Here is a 12,991-nt window from a genome sequence, read left to right on the forward strand (position 1 = left end):
GTGTTTTAGATCATTATTTAAGCTATTATTAACAATAATCGACATAAACAAGCATTCCGCCAAGAAATGTAGCTCCTTTAGAGCGCGGTATCGTTGCTAAGCAACCATGGACCGCTGAATGAGGAGAACGTTTGGTCCATCGCTGTATATTGCGGTCATTTCATGAGCCCTGTTTAATGCAAAACCTTTGTTTTATAAGTACCCTTTGGTCACCAAATTACCACCGCGAGTCTTATTCAGCACCAGCGGCGCACCTGCACCCCAAAGATGCAAAATGCAGCTAAAAAAAGTCTCAGCTATTTAGACTCAGCCACATCCATACATCCATAAATTGTGCACTATTTGGCTGTAGAGCCGTTTGGGATATTCAGCCTGGGTTTGACGGTACAACTGACCGAAACACAAACACATCCATGCACGTGACATTTTAAAGATTTTTTTTTAATCGTCGTTTCACAGTTAATCATACCATAAATACTTTAATTCAAGTCTGTGATATTAATGATAGAGTTGTGTAGGCTTTTAGCCTGTTAGCTAGCTGACCAGCCTAGTTCTAGTTAAGAATGTAGTTAAGTCTCCAGACCTGAGTTTTAACAAAAAAACGGGTTATTACTTCATCAGTATACTCGGTGGTCCATGAGCAGCATGACAGTCGGAGTTTATTCCATTAACAGCACATGGGTGTAATACACGACTCAGTTGTTGTGAGGCGGTCATAGGAGCTGTATATCATGGATTTCACAACGGCTTCGAACGCGGCTCAGCCAATCAGATTTTAGGACCGTATCTATTCGTTTTATTATGAAGTGTTTCCTCTTATGCTCTTTTCCAGCACACTCTAAAAAGTGACGTGTAAATAACGACACACTAACTTGTGTTACACTTTTTGTGTCATATTGTTTTATTATTTAGCACACTGTAAAGTTAAAAATAACCCAAAAATGCGTTGTCCATAAATAGATATCAAAATATTTCAACACATTTTGTGTTAACCGTTTGATGCACAACATGCGTCAAAGGTGAGTTTTTTTTTATAAATTTGTAAAAATGTGTATACATTTTTAATACATTTTTTAAAATAAATGTATTTGATTATTTAAATTAATGACTTTTCTTTAATCATTTTTTTCACTACCATTCTTTCATGTAAACTTTTTATTTAACCTGAGAGTATGCTCTGACACAAAAATAACATTTTGCCAAAAGAATTATGTTTATAAATTCGAAAATAAATTATGTCTGTGATTACGTCATCGATCAACCTAAACTGCCCTGGAAGACGTTTCGGACACTGAAAGAGAAGACAAAGGAGATTCATAAGAAATGGAACAAATTTGTCGCTGAATACGTCGATGTGGCTCCCCCTTACCAGTATGAGCCGGAGATGATCGAAGGCTGCTTGCAGGCATTATGGTGTGCATGCATATAATTATGGAAAATTAATTTATTAAAGCATGTTCTGGAGTCCTGTAATGTACGTTGTTTTAGGACCACTGTTAAAAAATTAAAAATAGTACACTCTTAAAAAGGCTGGGTAGAAACTGACCCAAATGGGGTCATTTTCATAACCTAGTGCTGGGTCAGTATTAGACAAACACAGCATTGGGTAGAAATGACCTCAGCATCTTGGGTTATTATTCTGACCCAGCTTTTTGGGTCAAGCAGTTAACCCAACAGCTGTGTACTTTTTACTGTATTGCTAGATTAAACGAACCCAAGACTGGGTTGTTTTCGTTTTTCCATTTTATTCCATTGATAAATCGAATAAAAATATATATAATACACACACACACACACACACAAACACACAATGTAAATATATATATATATATATATATATATATATATATATATATATATATATATATATACACACACACATACACATACATATATATATACATATATATACATATGTATATGTATATACATATATATATACATTGCTGCTGTCAGAAGAAAACCTCGTATCTCCATAAGTTGCCCTTTACATTGTGTGTGAGTTTCACAATGAATATACCGAAAGAAATGTCCAAAATGACTTGGAAAAAAGTCTGCTTCCATTGACTTACATTAAAAGTAAAGTATGTTTTTTTAAGTTACCATTTTGGAGATACAAGGTTTTTTTCTGACAGCAGCGATATGCACAAGTGGCATGTTAACATTAGCCGAGCAGAACATTAATGACCCAGCTCCACGAAAAATATCTGCGTTTTGTTAAGGTTACTGCCTTTGTAACCATATAAATGTTATATGTCTCTGTAATGCTTTTCTCAGTCAAGACGTTTTCCCTCACAAGTAAGGAGTTTGCTCACTGGGAGAACCAGATAATTTTATTATTTTTGTAATTAATTTTATTTTTTTGTATTTTCAGGGTCCCAACTTGTTTACAATTCCAGATATAAGGGTTATAAAAATGTTCAAATGTTGGCTAGGCATTGGCACAAAGTAGCCTGGCATCAAATTTGAGCTGTTTTTTGGCAAATAGAAAAAAATGTGACCAGCTGTCTCACAGCACTTTTTAAAATCTCTGGGCACAATTTCTGTATAAACGGTGTCCACATTTTCCAGTACAGCAAAATGTTCCAGATGTTAACTGGGTTATCCTTTTTCTCTCCCTGAACAGTTGCTGTAAAGAGGAACTCCATGTGTAGCAAAGCCACTGATGGAGACATTAAAGATTCATCAAGAGATGGTTGTAGCTTACACTGGAATGGGATTCATTTATTTATTTTTTGCAGGTCTGTATACAAGTTAGTCACGAATTTCAATACATCAACAGTTGTTTAAGTGTTAATTTGTATTAATTAAGAATGTATATTAGTCATAGTAATTATTAAATAAATAATAATAAATTATTAAAATACCTAAAACATCAGTGTTTTCATTTTTCTGTTTTAGCATGTAGTTACTGATTCTGATGGTCAACACTCAGCTCATATTTTGTGGCTTTAACAGTTTTTTTTATATGTAATCTATAATTTGGTTGATGGCATTCACTAATAATTCACTTTTTGGAATGTACAACCCCATTTCCAAAAATGTTGGGATGCTGTGCAAAATGTAAATAAAAACAAAATGCAATGATGTGCAAATGATTTAAACCCTATATTTCATTAAAATAGTGCAAAGACAACAAATCAAATGTTGAAACTGAGAAATTTTATTGTTTTTGAGAAATATATGTCCATTTTGAATTTAATGCCAACAACATGTTCCAAAAAAGTTGGGACGGGGGCAACAAAAGCTGGTAAAGTTGTGTGATGCTAAAAAAACACTTCGTGGTTAATAGGTCAATAACATGATTGGGTATAAAAGAGCATCTCAGAGAGGCTGAGTCTTTCAGAAGTAAAGATGAGGAGGGGTTCACCACTCTGTGAAAGACTGCACGAGCAAATAGTGCAACAATTCAAGAATAACGTTTCTCAACATAAAATAGCAAATAACTTTTGCTTTTCATCATCTATGGTACATAATAACATTAAAAGATTCAGAAAATCTGGAGAAATCTCTGTATGCAAGTGACAAGGCCAAAAACCAGTATTTGCTGGCTATGCTCTTTGGGCCCTCAGGCAGCACTGCATTAAAAACAGATGATTCTCTAGTGGAAATTGCTGCATGGGCTCAAAAAAACACTGTGAAAATAATTTGTCGTTGCACCCACAAATGCAAGTTAAAACTCTAAAACACAAAGAAGAAACCATATATAAACAGGATCCAGAAACGCTGCCACCTTCTCTGGGCCTGAACTTTAAAATGGGCTGAGGTGCAGGGGAAAAGTGTCCTGTGGTCTAACGAATCAACATTTGAAATTCTTTTTGGAAATCATGGATGCTGCCTGTGTCGTCTGGGATAAAGACCACTCAGCTTGTTATTTTCTGGCTCACTTTTGGCTGCAGGTATCTGGGCCAGTTCAGGCCTGGCGAGCAGTTTGATTTTGGGCCAGATCTGGCAGCCAGAACCGGGCTGGATAAACTGCTGGTATCACACCAGAACTTACTTGCTTTTTGGCTATGTTTACATGCAAAGATGTTTGCCAATCCGATTGAACACATTTCGCTTATAGATTAAGACTGAGGTGTTTATTTGCTCATTCTACTTCTGATGGAAAATCTCTGTTTACATGCCCACTACAAGTAATCAGATCCAAAATTATATGCATGCGTAGAGAACCACTTAGTGTAGATGTTACCATGACAACGAGCATCACGTGAGCCCAGCCAGAATGAGACAAGCAGCAGTAAGAAGAGCTTGTGTTTTTAAATGCTTTAAAATGATGTCAGACTCAGGAAAATGTACCTCACATGTTCTTATTAAAGAAGGCCGAGAGGAAGACGTCATGTTCAGAGACACATAAGCTGGACGCCCGTCCCACCGCCGTCTTTTAAAGCTCAAAGCATAAACTTCGTCTCCTCTGCATCTCCTGTACTTAAACTTTCTGATTGGGAATGTAATCGAGCACAGGCTCTTACATGGTTGCTATTCTTCTATTTAACCGATTATTTACAGGGTTTCCCACCTCCTTCAATCAGATAGAAATTGTATTCCGAATGGCTTCAAATTGGACTAGTCTGTTCCGACCGAGGTGTATACATGGACATGTTCTATTCTTATTGAGCTATTAGTCAGATTATTAACGGAGTATGTAAAGACGTCTGACAGTAAAGATGGCCTAAAAAACCTCTGCCAAAACTGACCGACAGCTCTGATATTTGAATGAATATTTCAGGCTTTACAGGGAGACCTGCAGCAGCGCAACACTATATTTTAGCTGTTTTTTTTTCTTGGCTCATTAATGTGAATTCTGTCCATTTTAACAAACAAGTCTTACACAGTGCAACTTTAAGCTATTAATTGGACACTTTGTAGTTTCTTGGTTTAACCTTTTGTGAATGATTTCATAACCATTATTTGCATATTTTAAGCATAAACAAATTGCGTGGCAGTCATGGAATCAGTCTTATATTAATGTATCTGTGTACTACACTCTGTGTTGCTAGTTTATTAGATACACCTACCTTTTACACTCACTGGCTAAGTTTTACACTCACTTTTACACTCTATATAGATGTACAATTATAGACTGTGGCCTGTCTGTTGTCATGCACAATTTGTGCACCAGCATATAATATAATTCCAGCATATAATATAATTCTTTTATAAAGACCATCTTATTATCTGGCTGTAGCTTAACCACTGACAATGTCTTGTAGTACTTGTAGTAAATTGTAGTACAATAAATGTAAAAATGGGACAACTGTAAATGTTCTTATTTAAGACACATTATTTAATACATAAGAAGTTGCTTCATGATACATTTTTCTCCAATATTTGTATAATATTATTTATAATGTGATACAGATGAATAGAATATATTTTAGCATATACAGCGTTCTAGTATTTAAAAGCCTGATGTAATCAAGTAATCAAGTGACTCTTCAATTAGGTGAACATTTCTGTCCCCTGCATAGATTTTCAAAGCAAAGCAAACTTTTAAAACCATAATTATTATGTTTATACTGGTGAGGGAGGTCCTACTCAGTGTTAGTAAAGTGTTCTTAATAAAGTACTCAGTGAGCGTATGTGCATTTTATAATAAAGTTCTGCCGTTTCCAATTCTGCTGTCATTACCATCACACTAAAGATTTTGAAGAGCAACGACGAGTTTGTGTGGTTATGACAATGAAAAGTGACAGGAGAGCTCATGACTGGTATGGCAGAAGTGTAACATTTCTACAGCAATTTCAACTACATACAGATTTACAGTCATTTAGATTTTGATTGGAGATCTGTATTAAGCATGATTACCAAATAAGTTAGGTCTACTATTTTAGAAATAGCCAGTTTCACTCTATTTACATATAGGCTATTTTGTGTGGTAACTACTTTGCATACTAGTTATCCGTTTGGGTTAGCAAGTTCAGGACTTTTTCTCTAATAATTAATAAAATTACATGCCATAACTTATGATTCATACATTCATATGATTCATACATTCTGTAAATCCTGTCAAACCTGGTAACAGTTGCTAGGAAAGACTGCATTTGTGGACAGAGCGTGGATTTTCATACCGATATCTTACAAAAGTCCACTTTCGACATTTAAAATGGTGGTGGTGGTGGTGGAGGAGGAGGAGGAATATGACCTTTTCCGGGTGGTGGTGGTGGAGGAGGTGGTTGTGGAATGGTAGAAGTGTTATAAGGAGGCGCTGGTGGTGGTGGTGGAGGTGGCTGTGGAAACACAGAACTGTTCTGAGAAGGTGGTGGTGGTGGTGGTGGTGGTAGAGGCAATGATGAGTCTCTAAATGCTGAGCTAGGTGTAGGAGGAGCAGGAGGTGGTGGGGGTGGACCTCCTACACCAGTGTTAGAGCGAGGTGGTGGAGGAGGTCGAGGAACATGACCTCTTAAGGCACTAGGAAGAGGAGAGGGAGGAGGTGGAGCCATGGAGGCATTTTGTGGGGGCGGAGGTGGTGGAGGCAGCAATGATGAGTCTCCAAAAGTACAGCCTGAAGGTGGAGGAGGAGGCGGTGGAGGAGCAATCATGGAATTGCTCTGAAAAGGAGATGGAGGAGGAGGAGGTGGGAGAGGAGCCATGAACTCAGACTGGGGAGTTGGGGGTGGTGGCAAAAAGGAGTCTCTGAAAGCTGGGCAAGATGGAGAAGGAGGTGGTAGTGGAGGAGCAACTACCGAATTACGTAGTGGAGAAGGAGTTGGTGGTGGCGGAAGGGCTCCAATATCACTGCTTAGGGCAGGTACAGCAGGTGGTGGTGCAGCACCTGAAGAGAAAGTTTGAGGTTGGGGCAGGGAGGAGATGGCTGTGGCTGAGGAAGGAGGCTGAGGAGTGGCACTTGATTGAGGAACCGTGGATGTAAAGCCTACCCAGTTAGGGACTGAGGGAGGAGGAACGGCAATGCCTGAGCTAGACCTAAGAGAGAGAGAGCGAGACAGAAGTACAGAATGTGACAAAACAGTAGTACTAGCCATCCTGAAGGACGATGTTTGTGTGTAATATTGTCTATTTAATCTTCCTTTAAAGAAGCACACTTTAGACAACAAACATGCCATCTGGCAAGTGACATCACTGGCAATGTTTATTATGAACACATACCCGTGTACGTGTGCTCCGTCCTGGGGGTTTGGCTGTGGGGTAGGTGTATCTGTTTCAGGCTTCTTCTGTGCCTAAAGATCACATAAAAATTCTGTCAAAAATACGTTTTCTTAACTAAAATTTATACTTGATTGTGCTTTTAAGTAGAATCGGAGATAGTTTATTATCATTTGAATTTGATTAAAAATTCTATGTTTATAATCTTGTTTTGCAGAAAGAAAAAAAAACTTACAATTTTTGTCATTGTTTGACATCAGAACAAAAGGAGATAAATGAGAAGTACTGGCTTGTACTTCTCTCGATAATTGTGTAATTACCTTTAAATACAGAGCGATTCACTTGAAAGAGGCCCCGAATATTCTGTAATAACTCGAATCAATCTGAATGAACGAATCAATCTGAATGAAACATGTGCAATGTGCTCCTCCGTATATGGAGCTTCGAACAAGCCATGATGCCCCTGCATCGTAGTGATGAGGTAGGCGCTGGACAGCCGTCATGACGTTTAACCTCCGTTTCCAACCCCCGTACCCCTTCATGTGTCTGGCAGAAAATGGAGATCACTTCCAGCATCACATGTAATGCAATCGATTACACATATGTCAAGGTATGCAGTGCATTTCTTTGGTTCAGATTGCTTCATCATGACGGGAGTTATAACAGAATATTCGGGGCCTCTTTTGACTGAATCTCCCTGTAGTATAGCAAATTTACAGCAATAACTCAGGAGTTCTGTGGGTTAATACATAAATGTTACAAAATTAGATGACAGCATGTCAAAATGACATCACACTTCATTACTCTTTAAAACAGAACTAAATCATCCATACAGCTTTGGAGCCATCCCAGCATCCGTGTCCTAGCGAGTCCAGGCTGGAGTAGGATATTGGGACACGTTCATACTCGATGGGTTCTTCGACAGCTGCTGGAGGAGCCATCTTCTGAACATAGGTTATTTTGTTTGATGTGGTCAGCACCCCAATTTCCTGCCGTGCTACTTTCTCCTTGTATATGTCCACTGTCTGAAACAAATTATTAACACCCTTTAATACTCACCATCCCCTTTAATAGAAACGTGTACTTTTTACTGACTTAGTGGGATCACAAATGAAACACAAAGGATAGTTAACAAAAATTGTGCATTCTACGGCCTGTGTTCACCATCATGGTGGCGCTAGTAGTCATTTGTAATAAAGTGGCCAGTGAGGTTATTCAGTAATTACACATTGAAAAAGGTAATACATTTAATTTACTTGTAATTATTTATAAATAATTTCCAAAATTTGTTTTCTATGTATGTACACCGATATATTTTATTCATGTTAAAAATGATTTTTGTATTTTATAAATTCAATGCATTACTTTTCTCAGTGCACTCACTTTTCTGAAATAGAAGTGTACTGATATACAGTAAAATTAGATTTATAGTTGTTTTCTCACATGTAAGTACACTACCATTCAAAAATTTGGAATCACTGTTCAAATTTTGGAATCAGTGTTTTCCACAATATAAAACAAGGTACCACTTTATATATTAAGTGTCTCTAATATCTGTGTAGTCACATGTGAACAACATAATCAACAATAATGTAACTACTAATGATTTTGTCACTATTGTAGATGGATTACAGAAGTACACCTAATTACACGTGTATCAACTTCAGTTTTGCCTCATGTAATTACACAAGTGTATCTTAGTAGTTGTAACAGCCTATTCTCTGTCATGTAATTACACATAAATCAGACTGGAACAGCAGTTGTTTTCAAAAGTTTTTTTTCCAGCAGTATAAGGAAGTATGTAATAACTTACATTAAGACATTACTTACACTGTATCTGCCAGCTTTCCTAATGTTTAGCTAGCATTTATGTTGCTAGTGCTGTGACATTGAAACCTGTTTCAACTTTAAATCATTCTGTACATATATGTGACAGTACAGCAGATGACCTCTTATCTTAAAATGTAACTTGTATGACATTTATGAAATGTGTTGCATTACCCCCAAAGTGATGTTTATATTACCACTCTATTATTACACAGTACCTACATAACAACTACACAAGAACTGTCCACTAAAGTAAACTTTAGCACTACACTACAGGAAAGTTCCTGTGTAGAAGATACACTTGTGTAATTACATAGGCTGTACTTCTGTAATCCATCTGTAACATTGTCTAAATCATCAGTAGTTACACTGTTGTTGCATATGTTATTCATGTGTAACTACACGGTTATTAGAGACACCATATAAAGTGGGACCTAAAACAATTTGGTCACAGACTAATGCATAAAATGATTGAAATAAGTTAGTCCTATACAATTCCAATTGTCAAAGCTTACCATGGTCGCACTATGATGATTTTATATGGTAAAAAAATTTTTTCTCTTGGATAAAAGACTAGTAGAGGGATGTTGTCTATTTTTTCATAGTTAATTAAGTCTTTTGCTTGGTTTGTATGACATTAATAGTACTGGAAATGTACACCATATTAAGGCTTGCATGTTTTTACAATGAGGGTTTCCTTTAAGCAAGGACCCTTGCACCCTGGACAGTCAGTACAAATAGGTCAATAAGTTTGGTATAAAGGTGTAAACCTTTCAGTAAATCCTACTTTACTACGTGGATTGTAAATCCATTTTGTGATTGTGTATTGATTGTGTATTTTGTATTATTTGCATGTTTACCTTGCCAGGGACTACAGGTGTAAATTATCTAGCTGCTAACTCTTTCTTGCTCTGCCTATTAAGCCACATTAACAGCTGCTTAAGGCCTTGTGGCCACCAGGGGTCCCCCAACAGCTTCTGAATTATTACCAATGTACTAATACGTTATCTTGAATGTGGTGGAGGATGTGCCTCTTGGTAATAATAATTATGGACAAATAATTAATGCAGCAACAGCACTAAAATGATCAGATTTTGACATTACAGGTGTTTATTGCTGAATCTTTTTCTTGTAAAGTGTTTTGATATCTTTAAAAAGCTATGCATGGTTGGTTGTTGTTTAGTTGAGTCCATTTTTTCATGTTTGGCTTTCTTAAATATTTGAGTACTTGATAAATTGTCCAAATAATTGGTAAAAAAATCAGTTTTCTTCAAAATGCTACCACATTGAAGTCTACCATAGTCAGGATGTTGACTGAGGATTCCATCTGTTTGAGCTGAATGGTCTGAGCATCCAGTAGTCTTAACACACTCGAGGCCAGTGTATTGATTTGGTAGGCGATGCTGGCAAGGGCCTGGGTAGTGAGGGCTTTGGACTTCTCCACTGCTCCTCTAGAGTCTTCCACCTACAGCATAATATAAGGGCACGTTGTCATGATAGCAGAAATTTGACGCTGATAATTTTTACCAATCCCTTTAACATCAGTACAATGTTATTAAAATGTTAAATAATGCAAATACATAACTAAATCATTGAAACATGGCCTCATTCAACATGTTCTGAAAGGAAGAATAACAAGGAAGTACAATACAGCCTAACATCACATTGTGTTTAATTGAATAAAAAATGGGTCACCCCTTATGTTTATTGCTTGTAAGAGCACAAGGTCACGTCACTGAATAAAACTCTTTGCACGTATGTTTTAGACATGCTGATAGGTGCATTTCTGTCCATCTGTGTCAAATTAGCTTCTATAGAATACAACATATGATGCAACACATTTAAAAGAAGAATCAAAACGCTGTGTTAGAGCACTGAAGTGTTTACCATGTTGTAGTATTGAAAAAGTAAGTTTCAAATATATTTTACAGCACTTGTCTCAAATACTATATGCTTCCTGTCCACAAACTTCTAATAAATTTACATGCAAAATTTATGAGCATTTTATGACCAGACAGTGGTGCTCTTCATAGTAAAGGTGCTGTCGCTGCTCCCAAACTGTGACAGTGGTTTGCGTGTTCCACTCTACATCTGACAAAGCATTAATCTTAAAACTAAGGAGTTACGTCTTATTAACGCATGGGTACAAGATCTTAATGTGTGGCCACAACTTAGAAAGGTGTGAGAATGAGATAACTAAGTCGTGGCCATGACTTAGTAAGGCTTAGGAGTGAAATCATGCCTTACTAAGTCGTGGTCACGCATTAGGATCTCTTTCCCACTGCTTACTAAGTTGTGGCCACAACTTAATCATCTTGTTCCCATGCCTTGCTAAGTTGTGGCCACATATTATTTTTAATTATACATGTCACCACTGGGGTTCCGTATGAAACACCTGTTGAAGTGAATGTGACATCAGGATCAATATCAAGAACTTTGCCCATTGTTTTGATTTCTTCTTGATGTTTCGAGCCTGATCTTCATCGTCCAATCAGTCTCATCTTATGCTCACCAGAGTTTGCTGATTGATCTCACAAAAATGCTTTAGAACTGGCCCTAAATTATAGACTGAAACCTTGGAGAAAAATGTAAAACTTGAGATTGAGGACAATTATTTATTTTTTTTTACAATGGATACAATTTCATCTTTTATACTTGTTAAACATTTAAGCCATCTTTTAAGTAACTTAAGTGAAAGGAAAAAAAAATATACTTCCACAGTAGTATTAGCATTAGTTATGTAACTCTCATTTGAATAATTTGTATAATTTTTGCCTAATGACAATAATTTATAATGCTATAATTAATCACAAAAAAAAATCAAAATATCATTATAAGAATTGTTATCCAGTGCTTTTCACAAGTATTGGCCCTCTTGACAAAGATGGGATTTGAAAAATATTTCTCTGAATTCTTTACCCATACAGCCCAAATGCCACATTGGCTCTTATTTTATATCTGGACCAGCTACTGACAGAATCCACGTCACCTGTAGCAGTCATTTACTACATAATTTAACATTCACTTACTACTTAATTTAACATACAGTTACACTAGCAATATAAAAAATATAACCCTTCAGAGTTTTAAAATTTTTCACATTAAAAAGAAAACCTTATCAAAAAAAGTTTTCTCAACAGCACATGAAGCCTCACTTCATTAACATTCATGATTAGTCCAAAATCATATGTGATTTCTTATCCAGTGCTCTCCAGAATTATGGGCATGCTTGAAAAAGGCCCTGATTTTAAAGTGACCTTTCAGTATGATAAAAGTAGACAAAGTAAACATAATAAACAAAATAAAACTATAATAACTATGAAAAGACACACAGTGAGGATTGTGCAAACACAAAACCTTGTGCATAACTTGAATGCGAGACAGCATGTTTGGAATTGCAGTAGCTCAGATATGCCATGCCCTGTACAAGCCTGCTGTGTTTGGGCTTGTATAGCTATCAGTACACATAGCTCAGAGGAGACGGGTGTGAGACCAGAAAATATGTCTAGAGGCAAAACTCTTTAAAGTTGTATTGTTTAACTACACAGTCACACTTAGGAATTACTCAAAAACTATTGACAGCTAGAGCTACACACTTCTTAATGATACATAAAGCGTTACATATAAAATAGAAAACAAAGATTTTGGTTACATCTACTAATGTAGGTACTTCTTTGTATCAGACTCATCCTTAAGTTCAGCTCCATAGCTAGATACTGAGCCCTATTAGCAGACAAGAAAAAAAGACTTACAAATGCCAAAAAAGATCCACCTCTAATACAGAAAAACACATCTTACATTTAGGTAGTTGTTCTCACAGTAGTCGGCCACCTTGTAGAGATTGCTGTGATTGTCAAGAAGAGCCTTCCTGGCCGCTGGTGCTTCTTCAAAAATCTTCTGAATGTCCTCTGTAGTACTGTCCTTCATTTTAGATTTGGCACTTGGAAGGAGATGTGTAGCCTAAAAGCTCAGTTAGTGGTTGTTAGAAGCAACGACAGAAGTAAATGACACAGGTAGACTAGCCAACCTGAAAATAGTATGGCGGACAAGTGTGTGCATG

General features: G+C 36.8%; 1 protein-coding gene across 1 annotated transcript; it reads right to left on the minus strand.

The window, feature by feature from the left end:
- Nucleotides 1–5,591: 5,591 nt before the first annotated feature.
- abi3b (ABI family, member 3b) lies at nt 5,592–12,991 on the minus strand. Its single transcript, XM_036571823.1, has 5 exons — nt 12,730–12,991; nt 10,229–10,396; nt 7,938–8,129; nt 7,108–7,178; nt 5,592–6,924 (listed from the first exon to the last, which is right to left on the minus strand). The coding sequence occupies exons 1-5, from the start codon at nt 12,856–12,858 to the stop codon at nt 6,102–6,104; spliced, it is 1,383 nt and encodes a 460-aa protein (XP_036427716.1). The 5' UTR covers nt 12,859–12,991; the 3' UTR covers nt 5,592–6,101.

Source organism: Colossoma macropomum, unplaced genomic scaffold, assembly GCF_904425465.1.
Source record: "Colossoma macropomum unplaced genomic scaffold, Colossoma_macropomum, whole genome shotgun sequence".
In the NCBI taxonomy this organism is placed as follows: Eukaryota; Metazoa; Chordata; class Actinopteri; order Characiformes; family Serrasalmidae; genus Colossoma; species Colossoma macropomum.